Source organism: Pseudophryne corroboree, chromosome 11 (genome assembly GCF_028390025.1).
Source record: "Pseudophryne corroboree isolate aPseCor3 chromosome 11, aPseCor3.hap2, whole genome shotgun sequence".
NCBI lineage: Eukaryota > Metazoa > Chordata > Amphibia > Anura > Myobatrachidae > Pseudophryne > Pseudophryne corroboree.
The window spans coordinates 155,686,636-155,713,536 of record NC_086454.1 but is presented as its reverse complement, the minus strand read 5'-3'; the positions used below and the strand labels follow the sequence as shown (position 1 = coordinate 155,713,536).

General features: G+C 46.4%; 1 protein-coding gene and 2 non-coding genes across 4 annotated transcripts in view; all 3 read left to right on the top strand.

Moving 5' to 3' along the window:
• NXF1 (nuclear RNA export factor 1) overlaps positions 1-7,142 on the top strand; it is a 141,784-nt gene extending 134,642 nt beyond the window's left edge. For both annotated transcript variants that reach the window (XM_063945003.1, XM_063945004.1), the window contains exons 20-21: positions 6,269-6,329; positions 6,425-7,142. In XM_063945003.1, the coding sequence (XP_063801073.1) occupies positions 6,269-6,329; positions 6,425-6,463 (100 nt within the window). In that variant the 3' untranslated portion in view covers positions 6,464-7,142. The remainder of the gene's footprint in view (positions 1-6,268; positions 6,330-6,424) is intronic.
• A 5,562-nt stretch (positions 7,143-12,704) lies between these two features.
• LOC134971060 (U5 spliceosomal RNA) lies at positions 12,705-12,819 on the top strand. Its single transcript, XR_010190210.1, has one exon. It is a non-coding gene; the product is annotated as a U5 spliceosomal RNA (small nuclear RNA).
• A 592-nt stretch (positions 12,820-13,411) lies between these two features.
• Positions 13,412-13,518, top strand: LOC134971092 (U6 spliceosomal RNA). Its single transcript, XR_010190227.1, has one exon. It is a non-coding gene; the product is annotated as a U6 spliceosomal RNA (small nuclear RNA).
• Positions 13,519-26,901: the final 13,383 nt, after the last annotated feature.

Below are 26,901 nucleotides of genomic sequence, written 5' to 3'. Positions count from 1 at the left end.
GGCATACTCTCTCTCTGTCTCCTCAAAAGCCTTTGTGGGGTCCTGTCCTCAGTCAGCGTTTCCTGTGTGTGTGTGTGTGTGTGTGCGGAGTGTCGATACGCCTGTGTCGACATGTTTGATGAGGAAGGATACGTGGAGGCAGAACAAGTGCAAATAGATGTGGTGTCGCCCCCGTCGGGGCCGACACCTGATTAGATGGATATGTGGAAGGTGTTAAATGATAATGTAAGCTCCTTACATAACAGATTGGATAAAGCTGTAGCCTTGGGACAGTCGGGGTCTCAACCCATGCCTGCTCCCACAGCGCAGAGGCCGTCAAGGTCTCAAAAGCGCCCAATATCCCAGTTAGTTGACACTGAATCTGATTCCAGTGTCGATAACGATGATGCAAGGTTGCAGCCTAAAATGACTAAAGTCATCCGCTACATGATTGTGGCAATGAAGGATGTGTTACACATTTCTGAGGAAAATCCTGTCCCTGACAAGAGGATTTATATGTATGGGGAGAAAAAGCAAGAAGTGGCTTTTCCCCCGTCACATGAATTGAATGAATTATGTGAAAAAGCATGGGATTCCCCTGATAGGAAGGTAGTAATTTCCAAGAGATTGCTGATGGTGTATCCTTTCCCGCCAACGGACAGGTTACGCTGGGAATCCTCCCCCAGGGTAGACAAGGAGTTGACACGCTTATCTAAGAAGGTGGCCCTGCCGTCTCAGGATACGGCCGCCTTAAAGGATCCTGCGGATAGAAAGCAGGAAGCTATCCTGAAGTCTGTTTACACACATTCTGGTACGCTGCTGAGACCAGCAATTGCTTCGGCATGGATGTGTAGTGCGGTAGCAGCATGGATGGATACTCTGTCTGAGGAGTTAGATACCCTGTACAGGGACTCTGTTCTAATGACCCTGGCACATATCAAGGACGCTGTCCTATATATGCGGGATGCCCAGAGGGACATTTGCCTGCTGGGCTCTAGAGTAAATGCAATGTCCATTTCTGCCAGAAGGGTCTTATGGACTCGGCAATGGACAGGGGATACCGACTCTAAAAAACACATGGAGGTTTTACCTTATAAGGGTGAGGACGGTCTCTCAGACCTAGTTTCCACAGCTACGGCTGGGAAGTTAAATTTCTTGCCTTATGTCCCCCCACAGCCTAAGTAAGCACCGTATTACCAAATGCAGTCCTTTCGTTCGCAAAAGAGCAAGAAAGTCAGAGGTGCATCCTTTCTTGGCAGGGGTAGAGGAAAGAGGCTGCACCACGCAGCTAGTTCCCAGGAACAAAAGTCCTCCCCGGCTTCCACTAAATACACTGCATGACGCTGGTGCTCCACAGGCGGAGACGTGGGGGCGCGTCTCCGACATTTCAGCCACCAGTGGGTTCGCTCACGGGTGGATCCTTGGGCTATACAAGTTGTGTCTCAGGGATACAAACTGGAATTCGAGGTGACGCCCCCTCACCGTTACCTAAAATCAGCCTTGCCAGCTTCCCCCATGGAAAGGGAGGTAGTGCTGGCAGCAATTCACAAGTTATACCTCCAGCAGGTGGTTGTAAAGGTTCCTCTCCTTCAACAGGGAAGGGGTTACTATTCCACTATGTTTGTAGTACCGAAACCGGACGGTTCGGTCAGACCCATCTTGAATTTAAAATCCCTGAACATTTATCTGAAGAAATTCAAGTTCAAAATGGAATCGCTCAGAGCGGTCATTGCAAGCCTGGAAGAGGGGGATTTTATGGTGTCTCTGGACATCAAGGATGCTTACTTGCATGTCCCCATTTATCCACCTCATCAGGAGTACCTCAGATTTGTGGTACAGGACTGTCATCATCAATTCCAGACATTGCCGTTTGGGCTTTCCACGGCACCGAGAATATTTACCAAGGTAATGGCGGAAATGATGGTGCTCCTGAGAAAGCAAGGAGTCACAATTATCCCATACTTGGACGATCTCCTCATAAAGGCGAGGTCCAGAGAGCAGTTGCTGATCAGCGTAGCACACTCTCCGGAAGTGTTGCAACAGCACGGCTGGATTCTGAATATCCCAAAATCGCAGCTGATTCCTAAGACGCGTCTGCCCTTTCTGTGCATGATTCTGGACACAGACCAGAAGAAAGAAGGTGTTTCTCCCGGCGGAGAAGGCTCAGGAGCTCGTGACTCTAGTCAGAGACCTCTTAAAACCGAAACAGGTGTCGGTGCATCGCTGCACGCGAGTCCTGGGAAAGATGGTGGCATCATACGAAGCCATTCCCTTCGGCAGGTTCCATGCGAGGATCTTTCAGTGGGATCTGTTGGACAAGTGGTCCGGATCGCATCTTCAGATGCATCGGCTGATCACCCTGTCCCCCAGGTACAGGGTGTCTCTTCTGTGGTGGCTGCAGAGTGCTCACCTTCTTGAGGGCCGCAGGTTCGGCATACAGGACTGGGTCCTGGTGACCACGGATGCGAGCCTCCGAGGATGGGGGGCAGTCACTCAGGGAAGAAACTTCCAAGGGTTGTGGTCAAGTCAGGAGGCTTGTCTGCACATAAATATCCTGGAACTAAGGGCCATATACAACGCCCTGAGTCAAGCGGAGCCTCTGCTTCGCAACCAACCGGTGCTGATTCAGTCAGACAACATCACCGCAGTGGCTCATGTAAACCACCAGGGCGGCACAAGAAGCAGAGTGGCAATGGCGGAAGCAACCAGGATTCATCGTTGGGCGGAGAATCACGTGCAAGCACTGTCAGCAGTGTTAATTCCGGGAGTGGACACCTGGGAAGCAGACTTCCTCAGCAGGCATGACCTCCACCCGGGAGAGTGGGGACTTCATCAAGAAGTCTTCACGCAGATTGCAAGCCGGTGGGAACTGCCACAGGTGGACATGATGGCGTCCCGCCTCAACAAAAAGCTAAAAAGGTATTGCGCCAGGTCAAGGGACCCTCAGGCGATAGCTGTGGACGCACTGGTAACACCGTGGGTGTTCCAGTCGGTCTATGTGTTTCCTCCTCTTCCTCTCATACCCAAGGTACTGAGAATCGTAAGGAAAAGAAGAGTGAAAACAATACTCATTGTTCCGGACTGGCCAAGAAGGACTTGGTACCCGGAACTGCAAGAAATGCTCACAGAGGAACCATGGCCTCTGCCTCTCAGACAGGACCTGTTGCAATAGGGGCCCTGTCTGTTCCAAGACTCACCGCGGCTGCGTTTGACGGCATGGCAGTTGAACGCCGGATCCTAGCAGAAAAGGGCATTCCGGATTAAGTTATTCCTACGCTGATAAAGGCTAGGAAGGACGTGACAGCAAAGCATGTTGCTTGGTGTGAGGCCAGGAAGGCCCCTACAGAGGAATTCCAATGGGTCGATTCCTGCACTTACTACAGTCAGCTGTGACTGTGGGCCTAAAATTAGGGTCCACAAAGGTCCAGATTTCGGCCCTATCCATCTTCTTTCAAAAAGAACTGGCTTCACTGCCTGAGGTTCAGACGTTTGTTAAGGGAGTGCTGCATATTCAGCCCCCTTTTGTGCCACCAGTGGCACCTTAGGATCTTAACGTGGTGTTGGATTTCCTGAAATCCCACTGGTTTGAGCCACTTAAGACAGTGGAACTAAAGTATCTCACGTGGAAAGTGGTCATGCTGTTGGCCTTAGCTTCAGCTAGGCGTGTGTCAGAATTGGCGGCTTTGTCTTGTAAAAGCCCCTATCTGGTTTTCCATATGGACAGGGCAGAATTGCGGACTCGTCTGCAGTTTCTGCCAAAGGTGGTGTCATCTTTTCATTTGAACCAACCTATTGTGGTGCCTGCGGCTACTCGTGACTTGGAGGACTCCAAGTTGCTGGACGTAGTCCGGGCTGTGAAGATTTATGTAACCAGAACGGCTGGAGTCAGGAAGACTGACTCACTCTTTATCCTGTATGCATCCAACAAGCTGGGTGCTCCTGCTTCAAAGCAAACTATTGCTCACTGGATCTGTAACACGATTCAGCAGGCTCATTCTGTGGCGGGATTGCCGCAGCCGAAATCAGTGAAAGCCCATTCCACAAGGAAAGTGGGCTCTTCTTGGGCGGCTGCCCGAGGGGTCTCGGCATTACAGCTTTGCCGAGCTGCTACTTGGTCGGGTTCAAACACATTTGCTAAATTCTACAAGTTTGATACCCTGGCTGAGGAGGACCTTGTGTTTGCCCATTCGGTGCTGCAGAGTCATCCGCACTCTCCCGCCCGTTTGGGAGCTTTGGTATAATCCCCATGGTCCTTACGGAGTCCCCAGCATCCACTAGGACGTTAGAGAAAATAAGAATTTACTCACCGGTAATTCTATTTCTCGTAGTCCGTAGTGGATGCTGGGCGCCCGTCCCAAGTGCGGACTTTCTGCAATACGTGTATATAGTTATTGCTTAACAAAGGGTTATGGTTATGTAGCATCGGTTGAGTGATGCTCAGTTGTTGTTCATACTGTTAACTGGGTAAGTTTATCACAAGCTGTACAGTGTGATTGGTGTGGCTGGTATGAGTCTTATAGGCCCTACACACTGGCCGATTTTCTGAAAGATATGAACGATCTCGTTCATAAATGAACGAGAACTCGTTCATATCTTTCAGTGTGGAGACTCCAGCGATGAACGATGCGTGTCCCCGCGCTCGTTCATCGCTGGTCTCCCCTCGGCTGTGCATGCAGGCCAATATGGACGATCTCGTCCATATTTGCCTGCACTTCAATGCAGCCGCGTGACGGGGGGAGTGAAGAAACTTCACTCCCCCCCCCTCCCCGCCGCCGGGTCGCTCATCGGCCGTCGGGCACCTCGGCGGCGCATCGGGAAATGTGTAGGGCCCCTTACCCTGGATTCCAAAATCCTTTCCTTGTAATGTCAGCTCTTCCGGGCACAATTTCCTTAACTGAGGTCTGGAGGAGGGGCATAGAGGGAGGAGCCAGTGCACACCAGATAGTACTGAATCTTTCTTTAGAGTGCCCAGTCTCCTGCGGAGCCCGTCTATTCCCCATGGTCCTTACGGAGTCCCCAGCATCCACTACGGCCTACGAGAAATAGAATTACCGGTGAGTAAATACTTATTATTTCTTCACGCTTCAGAAAAGGATTTTATTTATTTATTTTTAAATTGAGAAAAAACACACCGCATGTTGACAAATGACATGGCATAGACTATAACATGTTAGCCAAAAAACAGAAAGGTTTACTCCAATCAGGCGAACAGTACATGAGTAAACATCAAGCACTTTTGAGTAAAGGTATACGTAAAGAAAAGTGACAGAGGATAGTAATTTAGAGGTTTATCTTTCAACAACAATATCCCAAAAAGGAACAGAGGGAACTAATACTACAAGGGAAATATACACATTGAAGAATTATGACAATTAAAAATCGGCATGTTTTGCTATAAGTGGCCTGGCCTAGAATGGGGGGACCCTCTGGCTACTACCTCCATGTTGTCCTTAGTGGACAGGAAGGTAGCTAAATAAGAATTTTTCAGCCCGAGATTCAGTATCAGTGGAGCATTCTATCCAATCCATTTGGTATAGGTATACCAAGGAAATAAGGGAAGTAGAGAGAAGTTCTTTTATTGTCGTCCCCCCCAAAAAAAAAAAAGTTTGTTGTTTTTTATTTTTATTTGGGGATGCCGCAGCAATATGGGCCAAAAATAATCGTTCACCTTTCGAACAAGTCCAGGGGGCTGAGGGTGTGTTTTAATTCCAAAAGGCCCATGTCATATGCACCGTAAATGTTATGCCAAGACCATTGTTGATGTAGGTTTGAACATCTGTCCAAAAGGACTGTACTGCTGGACTTGTCCACATACAATGTAAGAGATCTACATCTGTAGTGGAACATTTAAAACAATTTGAATTATCGGAAGCTCCCGTCAGAAACTGCAGTTTAGGGGTTTAGTATGCCCTGAGAAGTAATGTGAAGAAACTAGTTGTTTAGCTTGGGGTCTCAGTCTCACTGCATTATCAAAAGAACAAGATAAATCAGCAGGCTTTAGAAAATTGATAACACTTGGGTGATAAAACTGTGGGCCTGAAAGAGGGCAAAAAGGGGGAAGTCAAGAGAAGGGTTCTTCTTTTTAAGTTGTGACAGGGTGAGAACAGAGAAGCATTCAGAAATTGACACACCAACTTAAGTCCTTGGAGGTGCCAAGATCAATCCACAGCATTAACCTCACCATTCTGAAAATCTGAATTAGGTATTAAAGGCAGAAACAATGAGTGGTAAGAAGAGGATGCTTTAATTATTTCAGAATCTGGCCTCTTACTACCCTGTCTCTCTACAGGTGTCTCCAAGACAATGGTTGGGATTTTGAGCAGTCGGCGCAGATTTTTATGAAACTAAAGGTAAGGATTTTAGGATCTTACTGTATTTGCATCTGTCTATGATGCCGACGCTTTGCCATTTATACAATACCACAATCTATTTTTTTTCTTTGCAGACAGAGGGGAAAATTCCAAGCGTTGCCTTCATCAAGTGACTTTCCACCATGTTTGTTGACTTTTTACAGCAATGGAGTGCACACTAAAGACTGATATCTATAGATGCTGGGTCCTGCTTGTAGAGTTCCCATTGCACTGGGCATTTCAGTCCCAGTTGTATCATTAAACCACATCTTACTGTTTAGAATCAAAGCGGAATGGTCTCTTTCCCCTGGAAAACCTATGGATTGTGCACCCTCTTCTTGCCGCCTTATTTATTTGTAACTTCACAAGACGATGTAAGGATAGTTTTGGATTTTTGTTTGCAACAATCTGCAACACAGGAATCATTCACATTTACTCCCATGTGGAGGCTTCAACACGGCTCTCCCCAGCTACCGATCTTTCTGCTCTGCTAAATATTTCTTCCGTAAGAAAATACTCTTTTATTGTCAAATCATCAAAGTAACATTCATTTCCCTGAGAATGTCCAAGATTGCTTTGGCAAAACATTGGAAATGGGCTACAAGAACCACTTTGTATCGTGTAGGCTCAGAATCTCTCACTAGTCAAATAAACCAGTTGTGTGTTTGCCCCAAAAGCATTGGGCTATTCGGTTTTGTTTTTTTAATTGGCCAGCATCCCACAACAGTGATTACCTATGGCTTCATTATTTTGTATTCATATCAGTACATGGAATTATCATTTGTTAATTAAACAAATTTATATGTGAAAAAATGTGCAGTGATGCCAGGAACAGTGCTATAGTATACTTGCAAAATTCCATAACATAGAGGTTATTTTAAATATTATGTTTATTTTCCAGATTAATTTGTCAGTGGTTCTCGTTTTTCATATTATCATTTTGTATAAATATTCTACATATAAGTATTTCAAAATAAAACCTTTTCATCCGATAGGTTTGCAAGAAGAAAGTTTTAAACTGCGTCTATGGAAGAATTTGTCATTAACATTCTAATGCACTGGTCCTAGTCTTACTGAAACTTGCATCCAAGAATGTGTTGGCATATATGACCTGATTTATCTTTTACGTTTTTTTTTTTTATTATTATTATTATTATTATTATTATTATTATAACTGAGCAAGTTTTAATCTGCCTAAGTAGTTGCTTTTTCTTAGTTGTTTTGTTTCTTTAAGAAAAGATTGAAAGATTTAGAAACTTGAAAGAGTCATACCTTTTTATGTGTGTCTTGGGGGGGTGGGCATAAGGCAGGGTTTCGGAATGGGTCATCTGTTCTGGGTGGGTAGATGTGTATGTACTGTGCAAGGCCTTCCAAGAAAAATTACATCATTTGCGTCTACATTTTGTAACGTGTGTATAGATGGGGATTGTAATTCTGTATATTGGGGGGGGGGGGGGGGGGGGGTGATATACTGTATATGAATTTGGGGGATTGTCCATTGTGTATGAATGTGTGGATGAGGGTTAATTTGTAAAGAAATGGGATTGGGGTTTGGTCCATGTATGTGAATGGGGTTGGACTTGTTTTATGTGTAGGGGGGGGGTCATGTGCATGAATAGGGGATTGGGGGAGGAGGGGTTTCATGGTTATGTATGAAGGGAGAATAAGGAGGAACAAGTCGTGTATGAATGGGGGTGGGAGGTTCATGACGTGTATGAATGGGGGTGGGTGGGTCATGACGTGTATGAATGGGGGTGGGAGGGTCATGACGTGTATGAATGGAGGTGGGAGGGTCATGACGTGTATGGGGGTTGGGAGGGTCATGACGTGTATGAATGGGGGTGGGAGGGTCATGACGTGTATGAATGGGGGTGGGAGGGTCATGATGCGTATGGGGGTGTGATAGGGTCAAGGTGTGTATGAGTGGAGGATGGGTGGGTCATAATGCGTATGAATGGAGGGTGGGCGTGTTGTGTATGCATGTGGATTATGGATACATTTTGATTGTTTTGGGAAGTTTAAAGAGGAGGTCATAAGACAATGTTTGTATAGGAATCTTATGACACTTGGAACAAGAAGGCTGATTTGAGACCAGTACTATTAGTGTTAATTATTTTGTACAATATTTACATGTGTTAACCTTGCTTTCTATTGTAACCAGCATGGAAGAAGTAAGGGTTGGTTAACATCAGGGTAAATTGGGACAAAATGGCCTTCTATTTCCTCCTATAGGGAGAGGAACCCAGTGGTTGGTTTGTTTTGGGCAAGTTATATAATGATTTGTGAGTGTTCTATGTGTGTAGAAGCTGGGTCACCTGTTCTATGGGAAGAGCATTATCAAATGGAGTGTGTGCGTTTACAAGTAGTGATTGCTGACTGACCAGCAATTGATCTTATGGTGGGGGACAAGATAATAGTATGAGAGGAGATGTGATGGAATATTTGTATAAGGATGGGGTGGTGTAATCCCTACCCTGCTTATCCTACATTTCTTGTATGTTGAGGGCATGTTCCAGCATCTAGAGTTTCTGTGAGGTAGTGTGTGTGTGATTGTTTCATTTAAACACAGGACTGCAGAATGCTTTGCATAGTAATTCCTCTGCTGGGTGTACCACTGCTTTTACCAAATTTGTGTTGAGGTATTCGTCCTGGATCTTTATTACCCTTGTTCATTTTATGGCTGCACTGTGTTTGTCTTTAGATCCTCTATGTATATCTATGCTGTTAAGAATGCCCAGTACTCATTCATCTGCAAATTGTGCTCTTGCAGCAGAAAGGGTTGGTCTGCGGTGAGAAATGCATTCTTTTGGAAATACTGGCAGATCATGCTTTCAGCCCATGCAATACATGTATACCATATAATTGTAAAAAATTCAGAAAATATTCAATATATTACTGCATAATTGGGAACCGTCAATCCTCAGTTTTCCGTACAGTTCTTCTAATTTGTCCACGCATTGTAATAATTTTGATTATTTGTGTCACAAAAGACAACCTGTATAAAGTCAAACTAGCTCACTGTGAAATGTTTAATAAACGTGTTTTTGTTAAATTGTTGTTGTTTTAATGAGTGACTGAGTTATCTGTACATGACAGCCATGTACAAAATTAAAGAATTATAGGAAAAAGAATTTGTGACCTACGTTCTTAAGGTTCAATATGTGAAATCAGGTTGTGATTGAATTGTGAAGTAAATGTGCGGTAAGCAGCATTATTCACCCGTGGCACCACAACTAGCAAATGCTGCACAGTTTCTATGTTATAATTACTCTGTATCATTGTGCAGCAAGTTTGGTTTTTCACTGTATTACACAAACTTACCATGGAGGTTTCCTCTCCGCCACCTGTCTAAATTCTTCAAAGTCAAACTATAGTGGAGTCATTCAGGTGGTGATGGTGGTATCATTTTGAAAGTAGATCTGAATGGAAACCTCTTCCTCTCCAACTACCAAAGCAGATACCAGAGCCATCTTTTTAGATGTGAGAAATAGGAACACTGTCACCTTAGAAGGTGTATTTTGCAGTAGCAGGATTAAATACGGAGGCTGCATAGGCACTAAAGTAGATGCTCCGGAAAGTAAATAAGAATAGTACAATTCCAGCAAATGTCAGAGCAAGATTTAAATCAAATGAGAAAGTGAAATTAATTTGTCTATTTACACAAGAAGATGTCAAATAAAAGGAGATGCTACAGTCGGTGAATATTTGGGATTCCAGAAAAGATTATCCAATGTTGAGGAACATCCACACACTCTCATAGCCCTGTTCCTACTATAGCAGATGAAATGTTCCCTCTTTCTTTATCATCCACTAGGGGTCACTGGAGTACTCTTGGGATATGGACGGGCGTAGCCGAACAAAGGCACTGAATATTCAAATTTAGGACCCTCCCCCCCCTCCATATCCCCAAGTACCTCAGTGTACTTTGCCAGTGTTTTTTCGGTGCTCACAGATGAACATCGGCTTGTGGCAAGGCCACATTTCAGAAGATTTTTATTTTTATTTTTAATTTTTACACTTCCCGTCCCAGTTTAGGAAAAACATGGGTCCGGGATGGTGCCGCTGCAAGGCAGCGGATGGCGTGTCGGTCCTCACAAAGAGCACCCTCACAGCCATAGGCGCTATAAGCAAGCGCATGGCGTGTCGGTCCTCACAAAGAGCACCCTCACAGCCACAGGCAGCCACTGTCTCCTGCAAACTGAACGGAGCTTACAGAAAGAAGCTCTGTCACAGCCAGGATGAGACAAAGAGCTGGAAGAATCTACATCTGCAAGGAGCTTACAGCAGAAGCCCCATCACAGATGAGAAGCTGGAGGCTGAAACAGCCAGCATTAATAGAGGCTAACTAAATGCATGTATTTTACATACACCTGTATTATCACTGTATAATCTGTATAATAGGCTATTAAGCCTATATTAAAACTGCAGCAGGTAACCTGTACTGTGATTTTCTGGAAAAGCATGGCATGACGCCCATTTCAATCATTGTTGTTTTTCCAGTTATACATTCCGGCCATACACCTCTGCTCCACAAGGAGGCGCAGGGGTGTTAGTGGAAATTTTTAGGTCAGGTTAATTCTAGAACATTCCTGCCCTACATCTTTAAGCCACCGGAAGGCGCAGGGGTGTTAATAGGAATTTGGTTCGGGTTTCATATGCCCATGTGAACTGCTTTTCACATAAAGATCACTTTAGCTTCCTAAAGATTTCCGTACAGAGAAACAACCATGAGTTTCATATAAATATGCTGTTCAGCAATAACATATATATATATATATATATATATATATATATATATATATATATGTGCCATATAATCGTGCAAGTGTCTGTCTGTTGCCAATTATGTTGTCTGTCTACATAGCGAATAAGGCTCTAGTGCAGACTAAAAATACTTTTAAAAATATTACAGTGGCAATTCAAATTAAAAGAGCGGTAATCGGAGTCTCGGAGTTACTCCGCCAGCTCTAACAAAAGACAGTTTTTCCAAAGGGCCAATTTCCCTTTGGGTACCAGAGGGTTTATTTCACTGGTCTTATAATTTAATGCACGATTATAGGTCAAATCTCACACCAATAACTACGAGTAAGAACGGTACATTACTCCAGCACTCAGATAGTGCGGGGTTTTGGACAATCATACATAATCGTTTCCAAAAGAATGCGATCCGCCATTGGTATATGCGTTTCTGTCAAACATTATAAAAACCCAAGATACATTTGGGTCACTAGAAGCTATGTATGAAACCATGCCGATCACTGTTAAAAGAAGCTGCAGAGTATATCTGTAAAGCTTCTGCTAACGCCGGTTATTTTCATTGTCGCTAGTAAAGCGCGACAAGGCCAGAGCTTGTTTGCTCCTAAATTTGATATGCTTGTAACGGCATTTTATCCCTTCATGATATTCAGCCATTAGCGCATACAGTATACTTGTAACGGCGTTTTATCCCTTTATGATAGTCAGCCATTAGACTTGTAACGACAGGACGTTACAGTCAGCAAACCAGTGGTTTGATGACCTCTTTTACAATTGTGGAAGCGGGTCTTTACATGTTACATTTGCGAGGTTTCATGACTTCAACTCATATATGTCTCAGCTATTTACAGCTTAAAGTACAAAACTGCTTCTGTCGAAGGGTTTGGCAGGTGATCATTTAGTCTTTGCTGGCTTATAAACCAGGCAATAGTACGCCAACAGTGTCAGAGTTACTTATTCCCCTCTGTTTGAGCAAAACCAAACAGCTCCGTTGCTATATCAATAAGCAAGTCATTTACTACAGTTAGAAAATGGCTTTTCTGCAGTTAGTATTTGCTTATTGGAGCCACAAAATTGCATAATTGCATTTGATCTTCATGTCTACCGTTGCTTATCGCTTCCGGTATTTACCAATGTGATGTTGGGATGATAGCTCATCTCACATAAGAACTATGTATTAACAAAGTTCCTCTAACTTGCGCTACTAAGGTATACTGCGATAGCAGATCAAGTTCGCAAACAATCGCATCTAATTTTGTCTAAAGGATGTCAATTCCTAGGTAAGATTATAAATACGGTAAATCAAAGACTTTTACCTACTACACCAGCAAGAAAGTACATCTAGTAATTAGTGCAAAACACGCACACTAGCGGTACATTGGTGTATTCACCTATTAAGAATAAAGATGTGTTTTCAATTTAGGTCCCCACCCTTCACTCGCGTTTCCCACAGAGGGACAAGGGTGCATATACTCTGGACGACAGTCGCAGAGAGTCAGGATTTGTAGTTACAATCAGCGCAAAGGTTCTAAAACACGACAGATTGCTGTCAATACATGTCCTAGAACTCTGTGCATTTTACAATGCGATAAAGGATTCGCTTTCAGTCTGACCACGGATAGACTCTGGTTTCTCTTCAGAACGAATAAATCTTTCGCTTTTTGCTAAAGATTTCTGTGGAGAGGAACAACCGTGAGTTTCATGTAATTTTGTTTTTCATGCCTGGCTCACGCTGCCCTTAAGCAGTCAACCAAAGCAACGGCAGTTGCATACTCAACAACCAGTGAGAACCAAGAAGCCGCATGGCAATGCGGCAGGTAACTCAAATCTTCAATGGCTCAGAACGCCATTATGTGAAAATGTCAAGAGATCCATCCGTGAGTGGACATCTGTTAGACAGACGATCTCACCCGTCAGGGTTTGGATCTTGGAACTGGACATTAAATCCAGAAGTGTTTCATATGTGAGTCCACAGAAGGGAGTTACCCTCAAGTATACATGATGGCATCTCGACACAATTACAAAAGCTCAGTATGTGTACATCACATTCATGGGGTCATTCAGCATCGTGTATCGGGCTCCACCATTTTCCGCTTCTCTCTTCGTTGCCAAAACGGATCAGAAGACAGTTCGTCACAGTCATACTCGTGGTATCTCATGGGTTTCGGAGAAGTTTGCTTCTCGATTTTTCAAGGAATACTTGCACACGATCTTGGCCCGCTCATAATACGTCCAACCTGTTACATCAGGGAACGTTCTTTTACCCATAGTTACCTATGTACCTATTATCTATGTACCGCAGCTGCGGTTGACGGGGTGAGGGTTCAGTGCTCGCTTCGGCAGCACATATACTAAAATTGGAACGATACAGAGAAGATTAGCATGGCCCCTGCGCAAGGATGACACGCAAATTCGTGAAGCGTTCCATAAGACCGCCCTCTTAAAAAAATAGAGCATTACAGTATCGGTTATACCAACCATGTAACGAAATAGTAAGCCGCTTAAGGCAGCTCATTATTAAAACATTTCGTGTGCTTACATAGGTTGTAAACCTCGGAAGTTTCCAACATCATACTTCAAGTACCCGTATTCTGTTAAACGGGATGGGATGGAAAACTGCGTTCATCTGCACTAACAGTGCAGGTATCTGTGTGGTAAACGTATTTTCAAAGACGTTTGTCTCTATTTGCGTCTGTAAACATCTTTCTACAAGGTGTCACCAAAGTTCAGACTCTATTTATCCCACCTACAGCGCCAGGCGATTTGAGGTTGGGTTCAGATTTATTACAGTTTTCATATTTTGGAACCCTTTCAACAAAGGGGAATTAAGTTTCATATTTTTTGAACCTTTACAACAAATGAGAATTAAGTTTCTCACTTTGGAAAACATTTTTCTTCTAGCCTTGCCTTCGGCAAGGGTGCTTCGGCAAGGGTTTTGTTTTCATATTTGGGTGCCTTGTATTCCAAGCCACCGTATTTCAGTTTCTCATGACAAAGCAGATCTTCGGACGAAATCCGCTTTCGTATTCTTCACATCAATATACCAATAGTGGTTCCTGTGGGGACAGCACATTCTAGAATTCGGAATGTGGTACACGCATTACGCGTTTATATATGTACCAAACGTCTACAGTACGTGATATGAATACGTTGTTTGGTCTCTATGATGCTGCCAACTGGGGTTAGCCAGTTTCTCAGCAGACATTATCCAGTTGGATAATAATAATGACTACAAGTCAGGCTTACTTTAAGGCTAAGTTACAATCGCCTACGTCAGTAATAGCTCATCCCACAGGTTCTGTGGGAATGTCAGACCCAGCGGGTCGTGGAGCGTCTACGACGCGGCTACATAGCCTTCAGTGCACCACGTTTGTGCACGTTTATACGTTATTAATGGTGGCGCCATCAGCATTTAGCTTTGGCCTGCCTACTGTTACAAGTATCAAACAGCTCTCCCGCCCACGAGGGAAGCTTTGGTACGTCCCAAGAGTACTCCAGTGACCCCTAGTGGATGATAAAGAAAATAGGATTTTGGTACTTACCAGGTAAATCCTTTTCTTTGAATCCATAGGGGGCACTGGACGCCCACCCAGAGCAGTTTTACCTGGGTTGTTTTAAGCTCAAGGGAGCTTAGTGAACAAATTTTATTTGGGTGGTATTAAGCTCAAAGGAGCTTATGGTAACACATTTTCACCGATTGGCTCAAATTATAAAGTTCTATCGGTTAAGGTGTCAACTGTTTAGTTGACAATAAGGTTACGGATCAACTTTGTGGTTGTCCGTTATGTTATAGGGATTCTCCATTGTCAACCTCTCTATATCCTGTTCGCTCAGTAAAAAACACTGGCAAAGTACACTGAGGTACTTGGGGATATGGAGGGGGGGGAGGGTCCTAAATTTGAATATTCAGTGCCTTTGTTCGGCTACGCCCGTCCATATCCCAAGAGTACTCCAGTGCCCCCTATGGATTCAAAGAAAAGGATTTACCTGGTAAGTACCAAAATCCTATTATTTCTCTGACGTCCTAAGTGGATGCTGGGACTCCGTAAGGACCATGGGGAATAGCGGCTCCGCAGGAGACTGGGCACAACTAAAAGAAAGCTTTAGTCTAACTGGTGTGCACTGGCTCCTCCCACTATGACCCTCCTCCAGACTTCAGTTAGGATACTGTGCCCGGAAGAGCTGACACAATAAGGAAGGATTTTGAATCCCGGGTAAGACTCATACCAGCCACACCAATCACACGTATAACTCGTGATACAATACCCAGTTAACAGTATGATAACACTGAGCCTCTCAACAGATGGCTCAACAATAACCCTTTAGTTAAACAATGACTATATACAAGTATTGCAGACAATCCGCACTTGGGATGGGCGCCCAGCATCCACTACGGACTACGAGAAATAGAATTACCGGTGAGTAAATTCTTTTCTCTGACGTCCTAAGTGGATGCTGGGGACTCCGTCAGGACCATGGGGAATAGCGGCTCCGCAGGAGACAGGGCACAAAAGTAAAAGCTTTAGGATCAGGTGGTGTGCACTGGCTCCTCCCCCTATGACCCTCCTCCAAGCCTCAGTTAGATTTTTGTGCCCGGCCGAGAAGGGTGCAATCTAGGTGGCTCTCCTAAAGAGCTGCTTAGAGTAAAAGTTTTGTTAGGTTTCTTATTTTCAGTGAGTCCTGCTGGCAACAGGCTCACTGCTACGAGGGACTTAGGGGAGAGAAGTGAACTCACCTGAGTGCAGGATGGATTGGCTTCCTAGGCTACTGGACACCATTAGCTCCAGAGGGAGTCGGAACACAGGTCTCACCCTGGGGTTCGTCCCGGAGCCGCGCCGCCGACCCCCTTGCAGATGCCGAAAAGTGAAGAGGTCCAGAAACCGGCGGCGGAAGACTTTTCAGTCTTCATAAGGTAGCGCACAGCACTGCAGCTGTGCGCCATTGTTGTCAGCACACTTCATAGCAGCGGTCACTGAGGGTGCAGGGCGCTGGGGGGGCGCCCTGGGCAGCAATGATAGTACCTTTTCTCTAACGTCCTAAGTGGATGCTGGGACTCCGTAAGGACCATGGGGGATAGCGGCTCCGCAGGAGACAGGGCACAAAATAAAAGCTTGAGATATCAGATGGTGTGCACTGGCTCCTCCCCCTATGACCCTCCTCCAAGCCAGTTAGATTTTTGTGCCCGGCCGAGAAGGGTGCAAACTAGGTAGCTCTCCAGAGCTGCTTAGAATAAAAGTTTAGTTAGGTTTTTTTTATTTTCAGTGAGTCCTGCTGGCAACAGGCTCACTGCATCGTGGGACTAAGGGGAGAAGAAGCGAACTCACCTGAGTGCAGAGTGGATTGGGCTTCTTAGGCTACTGGACGTTAGCTCCAGAGGGACGATCACAGGTTCAGCCTGGATGGGTCACCGGAGCCGCGCCGCCGTCCCCCTTACAGAGCCAGAAGAGACGAAGGTCCGGTGAAAGCGGCGGCAGAAGACATCCTGTCTTCAAGACTAAGGTAGCGCACAGCACCGCAGCTGTGCGCCATTGCTCTCAGCACACTTCACACTCCGGTCACTGAGGGTGCAGGGCGCTGGGGGGGAGCGCCCTGAGACGCAATATAACACACATATACCTTAGCTGGCAAAAGGAATACATCACATATAGCTCCAGGGCTATATGGATGTATTTTTTCCCCTGCCATTTTACACAAAAAAGCGGGAGTTAAGGACGTCGTGAAGGGGCGGGGCCTATCTCCTCAGCACACTGGCGCCATTATTCCCTCACAGCTCCGCTGGAAGGACGGCTCCCTGATTCTCCCCTGCAGTACTGCATCTGATTCAGGGTAAAAAAGAGAAGGGGGGGCATTTTGGCAGCAAATAACTAGATTAACAGCAGCTATAAGGGATTAACACTTATATAAGGTTATCCCTGTATATATATATAGCGCTGGGTGTGTGCTGGCAGACTCTCCCTCTGTCTCTCCAAAGGGCTAAGTAGGGTCCTGTCCTCTATCAGAGCATTCCCGGTGTGTGTGCTGTGTGTCGGTACGCGTGTGTCGACATGTATGAGGAGGAAAATGAGGTGGAGGCGGAGCAGTTGCCTGTGTTAGTGATGTCACCCCCTAGGGAGTCGACACCTGACTGGATGATTGTGTTTAAGCAATTAAGTGATAATGTCAGCAATTTACAAAAAACTGTTGACGACATGAGAAAGCCGGCAAATCAATTAGTGCCTGTTCAGGCGTCTCAGACACCCTCAGGGGCCCTAAAACGGCCTCTACCTCAGTGGGTCGACACGGATCCAGATACAGATACTGAATCTAGTGTCGACGGTGACGAGACAAACGTAATGTCCAGTAGGGCCACACGTTACATGATCACGGCAATGAAAGAGGCATTGAACCTTTCTGACACTACAAATACCTCAAAGGCGGGTATTATGTGGGGTGTGAAAAAACTGCCAATAGTTTTTCCTGAGTCTGAGGAAATAAATGAGGTGTGTGATAAAGCGTGGGTTTCCCCCGATAAAAAACAGCTAATTTCTAATAAGTTATTAGCACTATACCCTTTCCCGCCAGAGGTTAGGGCACGGTGGGAAACACCCCCTAGGGTAGATAAGGCGCTCACACGTTTATCTAAACAAGTAGCGTTACCGTCCCCTGATACGGCCACCCTCAAAGAACCAGCTGATAGGAGGCTGGAAAATATCCTGAAAAGTATATACACACATACTGGTGTTATACTGCGACCAGCAATCGCATCAGCCTGGATGTGCAGTGCTGGAGTCGCATGGGCGGATTCCCTGACTGAGAATATTGATACCCTGGATAGGGACAATATTCTGTTAACTATAGAACATTTAAAGGATGCATTGCTATATATGCGTGATGCGCAGAGGGATATTTGTACCCTGGCATCAAGAGTAAGCGCAATGTCCATCTCTGCCAGAAGAGCATTATGGACCAGACAGTGGTCAGGGGACGCAGATTCCAAACGGCACATGGAAATATTGCCGTATAAGGGGGAGGAGTTATTTGGGGCTGGTCTAACAGACCTGGTGGCCACGGCAACGGCTGGAAAATCCACCTTTTTACCCCAGGTTACTTCACATCAACAGAAAAAGACACAGTCTTTTCAAACTCAGTCCTTTCGTTCCCATAAGTACAAGCGAGCAAAAGGTCACTCTTTTCTGCCCAAGGGCAGAGGAAGAGGAAAAAGGCAGCACCATGCAGCCGCTTCCCAGGAGCAGAAGCCCTCCCCTGCTTCTGCCAAGTCTGCAGCATGACGCTGGGGCTTTACAAGCAGACTCAGACACGGTGGGGGCCCGTCTCAAGAATTTCAACGCGCAGTGGGCTCACTCGCAAGTGGATCCCTGGATTCTACAGGTAGTATCACAGGGGTACAAACTGGAATTCGAGGCGTTTCCTCCTCATCGGTTCCTGAAGTCTGCTTTACCAAAGTCTCCCTCCGACAGGGAGGCAGTTCTGGAAGCCATTCACAAGCTGTACTCCCAGCAGGTGATAATCAAGGTACCCCTCTTACAACAGGGGAAGGGGTATTATTCCACACTATTTGTGGTACCGAAGCCGGACGGCTCGGTGAGACCAATATTAAATCTAAAATCTTTGAACACTTACATAAAAAGGTTCAAATTCAAGATGGAGTCACTCAGAGCGGTGATAGCGAACCTGGAAGAGGGGGACTATATGGTGTCGCTGGACATCAAGGATGCTTATCTCCACGTCCCAATATATCCTTCTCACCAAGGGTACCTCAGGTTTGTAGTACAAAACTGTCATTATCAGTTTCAGACGCTGCCGTTTGGATTGTCCACGGCGCCTCGGGTCTTTACCAAGGTAATGGCCGAAATGATGATTCTTCTACGAAGAAAAGGCATCTTAATTATCCCTTACTTGGACGATCTCCTGATAAGGGCAAGAACCAAGGAACAGTTAGAAGTCGGAGTGGCACTATCTCAGGTAGTGCTAAGTCAGCACGGATGGATTCTAAATATTCCAAAATCGCAGCTGATTCCAACGACACGTCTACTGTTCTTAGGAATGATTCTGGACACAGTCCAGAAGAAGGTGTTTCTCCCGGAGGAGAAGGCCAGGGAGTTATCCGAGCTAGTCAGGAACCTCCTAAAACCAGGACAGGTCTCAGTGCATCAGTGCACAAGGGTCCTGGGAAAAATGGTGGCTTCTTACGAAGCGATTCCATTCGGAAGATTCCATGCAAGAACTTTTCAGTGGGATCTACTGGGAAAATGGTCCGGATCGCATCTTCAGATGCATCAACGGATAACCCTGTCGCCAAGGACAAGGGTGTCTCTCCTGTGGTGGCTTCAGAGGGCTCATCTACTAGAGGACCGCAGATTTGGCATTCAGGATTGGATCCTGGTAACCACGGATGCCAGCCTGAGAGGCTGGGGAGCAGTCACACAGGGAAGGAATTTCCAGGGCTTGTGGTCAAGCATGGAAACATCTCTTCATATAAACATTCTAGAACTAAGGGCCATTTACAATGCCTTAATTCAAGCAAAACCTCTGCTTCAGGGTCAGGCGGTGTTGATCCAGTCGGACAACATCACGTCAGTCGCCCACATAAACAGACAGGGCGGCACGAGAAGCAGGAGGGCAATGGCAGAAACTGCAAGGATTCTTCGCTGGGCGGAAAATCATGTGATAGCACTGTCAGCAGTGTTCATTCCGGGAGTGGACAACTGGGAAGCAGACTTCCTCAGCAGACACGACCTTCACCCGGGAGAGTGGGGACTTCACCCAGAAGTCTTCCACCAAATTGTAAACCGTTGGGAAAGACCAAAGGTGGACATGATGGCGTCACGTCTAAACAAAAAACTGGACAGATATTGCGCCAGGTCAAGGGACCCTCAGGCAATAGCAGTGGACGCTCTGGTAACGCCGTGGGTGTACCAGTCAGTGTATGTATTCCCTCCTCTGCCCCTCATACCGAAAGTATTGAGAATCATAAGAAGGAGAGGAGTAAGAACTATACTCGTGGTTCCGGATTGGCCAAGAAGGTCTTGGTACCCGGAACTTCAAGAGATGCTCACGGACGAACCGTGGCCTCTACCTCTAAGACAGGACCTGCTACTGCAGGGGCCTTGTCTGTTCCAAGACTTACCGCGGCTGCGTTTGACGGCATGGCGGTTGAACGCCGGATCCTGAAGGACAAGGGCATTCCAGAAGAAGTCATCCCTACTCTGGTAAAAGCCAGAAAGGAAGTAACCGCAAAACATTATCACCGCATTTGGCGTAAATATGTTGCGTGGTGTGAGGCCAAGAAGGCCCCTACACAGGAATTTCAACTGGGTCGTTTCTTGCATTTCCTGCAAACAGGACTGTCTATGGGCCTAAAATTAGGGTCCATTAAGGTTCAAATTTCGGCCCTGTCGATATTCTTCCAGAAAGAACTGGCTTCAGTACCTGAAGTTCAGACATTTGTGAAAGGGGTGCTGCACATACAGCCTCCTTTTGTGCCTCCAGTGGCACCTTGGGATCTCAATGTTGTGTTGAGATTTCTAAAATCACACTGGTTTGAACCATTGTCTACGGTAGATTTAAAATATCTCACGTGGAAGGTGTCGATGCTGTTGGCCTTGGCTTCAGCTAGGCGTGTGTCAGAATTGGCGGCTTTATCATGTAAAAGCCCTTACCTAAATTTTCATTCTGACAGGGCGGAATTGAGGACTCGTCCTCAATTTCTACCTAAGGTGGTTTCTGCATTTCACATGAACCAACCTATTGTGGTACCTGCGGCTACTAGGGACTTAGAGGACTCTAAGTTGCTGGACGTTGTCAGGGCCTTGAAAATATGTTTCCAGGACGGCTGGAGTCAGGAAAACTGACTCGCTGTTTATCCTGTATGTACCCAACAAGCTGGGTGCTCCTGCTTCAAAGCAGACGATTGCTCGTTGGATTTGTAGTACAATTCAGCTTGCACATTCCGTGGCAGGATTGCCACAGCCAAAATCAGTAAAAGCCCATTCCACAAGGAAAGTGGGCTCATCTTGGGCGGCTGCCCGAGGGGTCTCGGCTTTACAACTTTGCCGAGCAGCTACTTGGTCAGGGGCAAACACGTTTGCTAAATTCTACAAATTTGATACCCTGGCTGAGGAGGACCTGGAGTTCTCTCATTCGGTGCTGCAGAGTCATCCGCACTCTCCCGCCCGTTTGGGAGCTTTGGTATAATCCCCATGGTCCTTACGGAGTCCCAGCATCCACTTAGGACGTTAGAGAAAATAAGATTTTACTTACCGATAAATCTATTTCTCGTAGTCCGTAGTGGATGCTGGGCGCCCATCCCTAGTGCGGATTGTCTGCAATACTTGTATATAGTTATTGTTACAAAAAATTTGGGTTATTATTGTTGAGCCATCTTTTCAGAGGCTCCTTTAAATTTATCATACTGTTAACTGGGTTCAGATCACGAGTTGTACGGTGTGATTGGTGTGGCTGGTATGAGTCTTACCCGGGATTCAATATCCTTCCTTATTATGTACGCTCGTCCGGGCACAGTATCCTAACTGGCTTGGAGGAGGGTCATAGGGGGAGGAGCCAGTGCACACCACCTGATATCTCAAGCTTTTATTTTGTGCCCTGTCTCCTGCGGAGCCGCTATCCCCCATGGTCCTTACGGAGTCCCAGCATCCACTACGGACTACGAGAAATAGATTTATCGGTAAGTAAAATCTTATTATTCTGGCTAAAAATACATCACATATAGCCTCTGGGGGCTATATGGATGTATTTAACACCTGCCAGGTCTCAGAAAAACGGGAGAAAAAGCCCGCCGAAAAGGGGGCGGGGCCTATTCTCCTCAGCACACAGCGCCATTTTCCCTCACAGAAATGCTGGTGGGAAGGCTCCCATACTCTCCCCTGCACTGCACTACAGAAACAGGGTTAAAACAGAGAGGGGGGGCACTGATTTGGCGATATGACTATATATATATATATATATATATATATTAAAATGCTATAAGGGAAAAACACTTATATAAAGGTTGTCCCTGTATAATTATAGCGTTTTTGGTGTGTGCTGGCAAACTCTCCCTCTGTCTCCCCAAAGGGCTAGTGGGGTCCTGTCCTCTATCAGAGCATTCCCTGTGTGTGTGCTGTGTGTCGGTACGTGTGTGTCGACATGTATGAGGACGATGTTGGTGAGGAGGCGGAGCAATTGCCTGTAATGGTGATGTCACTCTCTAGGGAGTCGACACCGGAATGGATGGCTTATTCAAGGAATTACGTGATAATGTCAACAGAGACGGCCGGCAAACAAAAAGTACCTGTCCAGGCGTCTCAAACACCGTCAGGGGCTTTAAAACGCCCATTTACCTCAGTCGGTCGACAGACACAGACACGGACACTGATTTCAGTGTCGACGGTGAAGAAACAAACGTATTTTCCTTTAGGGCCACACGTTACTTGTTAAGGGCAATGAAGGAGGTGTTACATATTTCTGATACTACAAGTACCACAAAAAAGGGTATTATGTGGGGTGTGAAAAAACTAACTGTAGTTTTTCCTGAATCAGATAAATTAAATGAAGTGTGTGATGATGCGTGGGTTTCCCCCGATAGAAAATTATTGGCGGTATACCCTTTCCCGCCAGAAATTAGGGCGCGTTGGGAAACACCCCTTAGGGTGGATAAGGCGCTCACACGCTTATCAAAACAAGTGGCGGTACCGTCTCCAGATAGGGCCGTCCTCAAGGAGCCAGCTGATAGGAGGCTGGAAAATATCCTAAGAAGTATATACACACATACTGGTGTTATACTGCGACCAGCGATCGCCTCAGCCTGGATGTGCAGAGCTGGGATGGCTTGGTCGGATTCCCTGACTAAAAATATTGATACCCTTGACAGGGACAGTATTTTATTGACTATAGAGCATTTAAAGGATGCATTTCTATATATGCGAGATGCACAGAGGGATATTTGCACTCTGGCATCAAGAGTAAGTGCGATGTCCATATCTGCCAAAAGATGTTTATGGACACGACAGTGGTCAGGTGATGCAGATTCCAAACGGCACAAAGATGTATTGCCGTATAAAGGGGAGGAGTTATTTGGGGTCGGTCCATCGGACCTGGTGGCCACGGCAACTGCTGGAAAATCCACCGTTTTTACCCTAAGTCACATCTATGCAGAAAAAGACACCGTCTTTTCAGCCTCAGTCCTTTCGTCCCCATAAGAGTCATATCTGCCCAGGGATAAAGGAAAGGAAAGAAGACTGCAGCAGGCAGCCCATTCCCAGGAACAGAAGCCTTCCACCGCTTCTGCCAAGTTCTCAGAATGACGCTGGGGCCGTACAGGACCCCTGGATCCTACAAGTAGTATCCCAGGGGTACAGATTGGAAAGTCGAGACGTTTCCCCCTCGCAGGTTCCTGAAGTCTGCTTTACCAACGTCTCCCTCCGACAGGGTGGCAGTATTGGAAACAATTCACAAGCTGTATTCCCAGCAGGTGATAATCAAAGTACCCCTCCTACAACAAGGAAAGGGGTATTATTCCACACTATATTGTGGTACTGAAACCAGAAGGCTCGGTGAGACCTATTCTAAATCTGAAATATTTGAACACTTACAAAGGTTCAAATCAAGATGGAGTCACTCAGAGCAGTGATAGCGAACCAGGAAGAAGGGGACTATATGGTGTCCCGGGACATCAGGGATGCTTACCTCCATGTCCCAATTTGCCCTTCTCACCAAGGGTATCTCAGGTTCGTGGTACAGAACTGTCACTATCAGTTTCAGACGCTGCCGTTTGGATTGTCCACGGCACCCCGGGTCTTTACCAAGGTAATGGCCGAAATGATGATTCTTCTTCAAAGAAAATGGACGACCTCCTGATAAGAGCAAGGTCCAGAGAACAGTTGGAGGTCGGAGTAGCACTATCTCAAGTAGTTCTACGACAGCACGGGTGGATTCTAAATATTCCAAAACCGCAGTTGTTTCCGACGACACGTCTGCTGTTCCTAGGGATGATTCTGGACACAGTCCAGAAAAAGGTGTTTCTCCCGGAGGAGAAAGCCAGGGAGTTATCCGAGCTAGTCAGGAACCTCCTAAAACCAGGAAAAGTGTCAGTGCATCATTGCACAAGAGTCCTGGGAAAAATGGTGGCTTATTACGAAGCAATTCCATTCGGCAGATTCCACGCAAGAACTTTTCAGTGGGATCTGCTGGACAAATGGTCCGGATCGCATCTTCAGATGCATCAGCGGATAACCCTATCTCCAAGGACAAGGGTGTCTCTCCTGTGGTGGTTACAGAGTGCTCATCTTCTAGAGGGCCGCAGATTCGGCATTCAGGATTGGATGTTGGTGACCACGGAGGCCAGCCTGAGAGGCTGGGGAGCAGTCACACAGGGAAAAAATTTCCAGGGAGTGTGATCAAGTCTGGAGACTTTTCTCCACATAAATATACTGGAGCTAAGGGCAATTTATAATGCTCTAAGCTTAGCAAGACCTCTGCTTCAAGGTCAGCCGGTATTGATCCAGTGGGACAACATCACGGCAGTCGCCCACGTAAACAGGGCGGCACAAGAAGCAGGAGGGCAATGGAAAAAACTGCAAGGATTTTTCGCTGGGCGGAAAATCATGTGATAGCACTGTCAGCAGTGTTCATTCCGGGAGTGGACAACTGGGAAGCAGACTTCCTCAGCAGGCACGACCTCCACCCGGGAGAGTGGGGACTTCATCGGGAAGTCTTCCACATGATTGTGAACCGTTGGGAAAGACCAAAGGTGGACATGATGGCGTCCCGCCTGAACAAAAAACTGGACAGGTATTGCGCCAGGTCAAGAGACCCTCAGGCAATAGCTGTGGACGTTCTGGTAACACCGTGGGTGTACCAGTCGGTGTATGTGTTCCCTCCTCTGCTTCTCATACCTAAGGTACTGAGAATTATAAGACGTAGAGGAGTAAGAACTATACTCGTGGCTCCGGATTGGCCAAGAAGGACTTGGTACCCGGAACTTCAAGAGATGCTCACAGAGGCCTCATGGCCTCTGCCGCTAAGAAGGGACTTGCTTCAGCAAGTACCATGTCTGTTCCAAGACTTACCGCGGCTGCGTTTGACGGCATGGCGGTTGAACGCCGGATCCTAAGGGAAAAAGGCATTCCGGAAGAGGTCATTCCTACCCTGGTCAAAGCCAGGAAGGAGGTGACCGCACAACATTATCACCACATGTGGCGAAAATATGTTGCGTGGTGTGAGGCCAGGAAGGCCCCATGAAGAAATTTCAACTCGGTCGATTCCTGCATTTCCTGCAAACAGGAGTGTCTATGGGCCTCAAATTGGGGTCCATTAAGGTTCAAATTTCGGCCCTGTCGATTTTCTTCCAGAAAGAATTGGCTTCAGTTCCTGAAGTCCAGAAGTTTGTCAAGGGAGTACTGCATATACAACCCCCTTTTGTGCCTCCAGTGGCACTGTGGGATCTCAACGTAGTTCTGGGATTCCTCAAATCACATTGGTTTAAACCGTTCAAATCTGTGGATTTGAAATATCTCACATGGAAAGTGACCATGATGTTGGCCCTGGCCTCGGCCAGGCGAGTGTCAGAATTGGCGGCTTTGTCTCACAAAAGCCCATATCTGATTGTCCATTCGGACAGGGCAGAGCTGCGGACTCGTCCCCAGTTTCTCCCTAAGGTGGTGTCAGCGTTTCACCTGAACCAGCTTATTGTGGTACCTGCGGCTACTAGGGACTTGGAGGATTCCAAGTTGCTAGATGTTGTCAGGGCCCTGAAAATATAGGTTTCCCGGACGGCTGGAGTCAGGAAAACTGACTTGCTGTTATCCTGTAGGCACCCAACAAACTGGGTGCTCTTGCTTCTAAGCAGACGATTGCTAGTTGGATGTGTAGTACAATTCAGCTTGCACATTCTGTGGCAGGCCTGCCACAGCCAAAATATGTAAATGCCCATTCCACAAGGAAGGTGGGCTCATCTTGGGCGGCTGCCCGAGGGGTCTCGGCTTTACAACTTTGCCGAGCTGCTACTTGGTCAGGGGCACACCCTGGCTGAGGAGGACCTGGAGTTCTCTCACTCGGTGCTGCAGAGTCATCCGCACTCTCCCGCCCGTTTGGGAGCTTTGGTATAATCCCCATGGTCCTGACGGAGTCCCCAGCATCCACTTAGGACGTCAGAGAAAATAAGAATTTACTTACCGATAATTCTATTTCTCGTAGTCCGTAGTGGATGCTGGGCGCCCATCCCAAGTGCGGATTGTCTGCAATACTTGTACATAGTTATTGTTACAAAAAATCGGGTTATTATTGTTGTGAGCCATCTTTTCAGAGGCTCCGCTGTTATCATGCTGTTAACTGGGTTCAGATCACAGGTTGTACAGTGTGATTGGTGTGGCTGGTATGAGTCTTACCCGGGATTCAAAATCCTTCCTTATTGTGTACGCTCGTCCGGGCACAGTATCCTAACTGAGGCTTGGAGGAGGGTCATAGGGGGAGGAGCCAGTGCACACCACCTGATCCTAAAGCTTTTACTTTTGTGCCCTGTCTCCTGCGGAGCCGCTATTCCCCATGGTCCTGACGGAGTCCCCAGCATCCACTACGGACTACGAGAAATAGAATTATCGGTAAGTAAATTCTTATTATTTTCTCTGACGTCCTAAGTGGATGCTGGGACTCCGTAAGGACCATGGGGATTATACCAAAGCTCCCAAACGGGCGGGAGAGTGCGGATGACTCTGCAGCACCGAATGGGCAAACTCTAGGTCCTCCTCAGCCAGGGTGTCAAACTTGTAGAATTTTGCAAACGTGTTTGACCCCGACCAAGTAGCTGCTCGGCAAAGTTGAA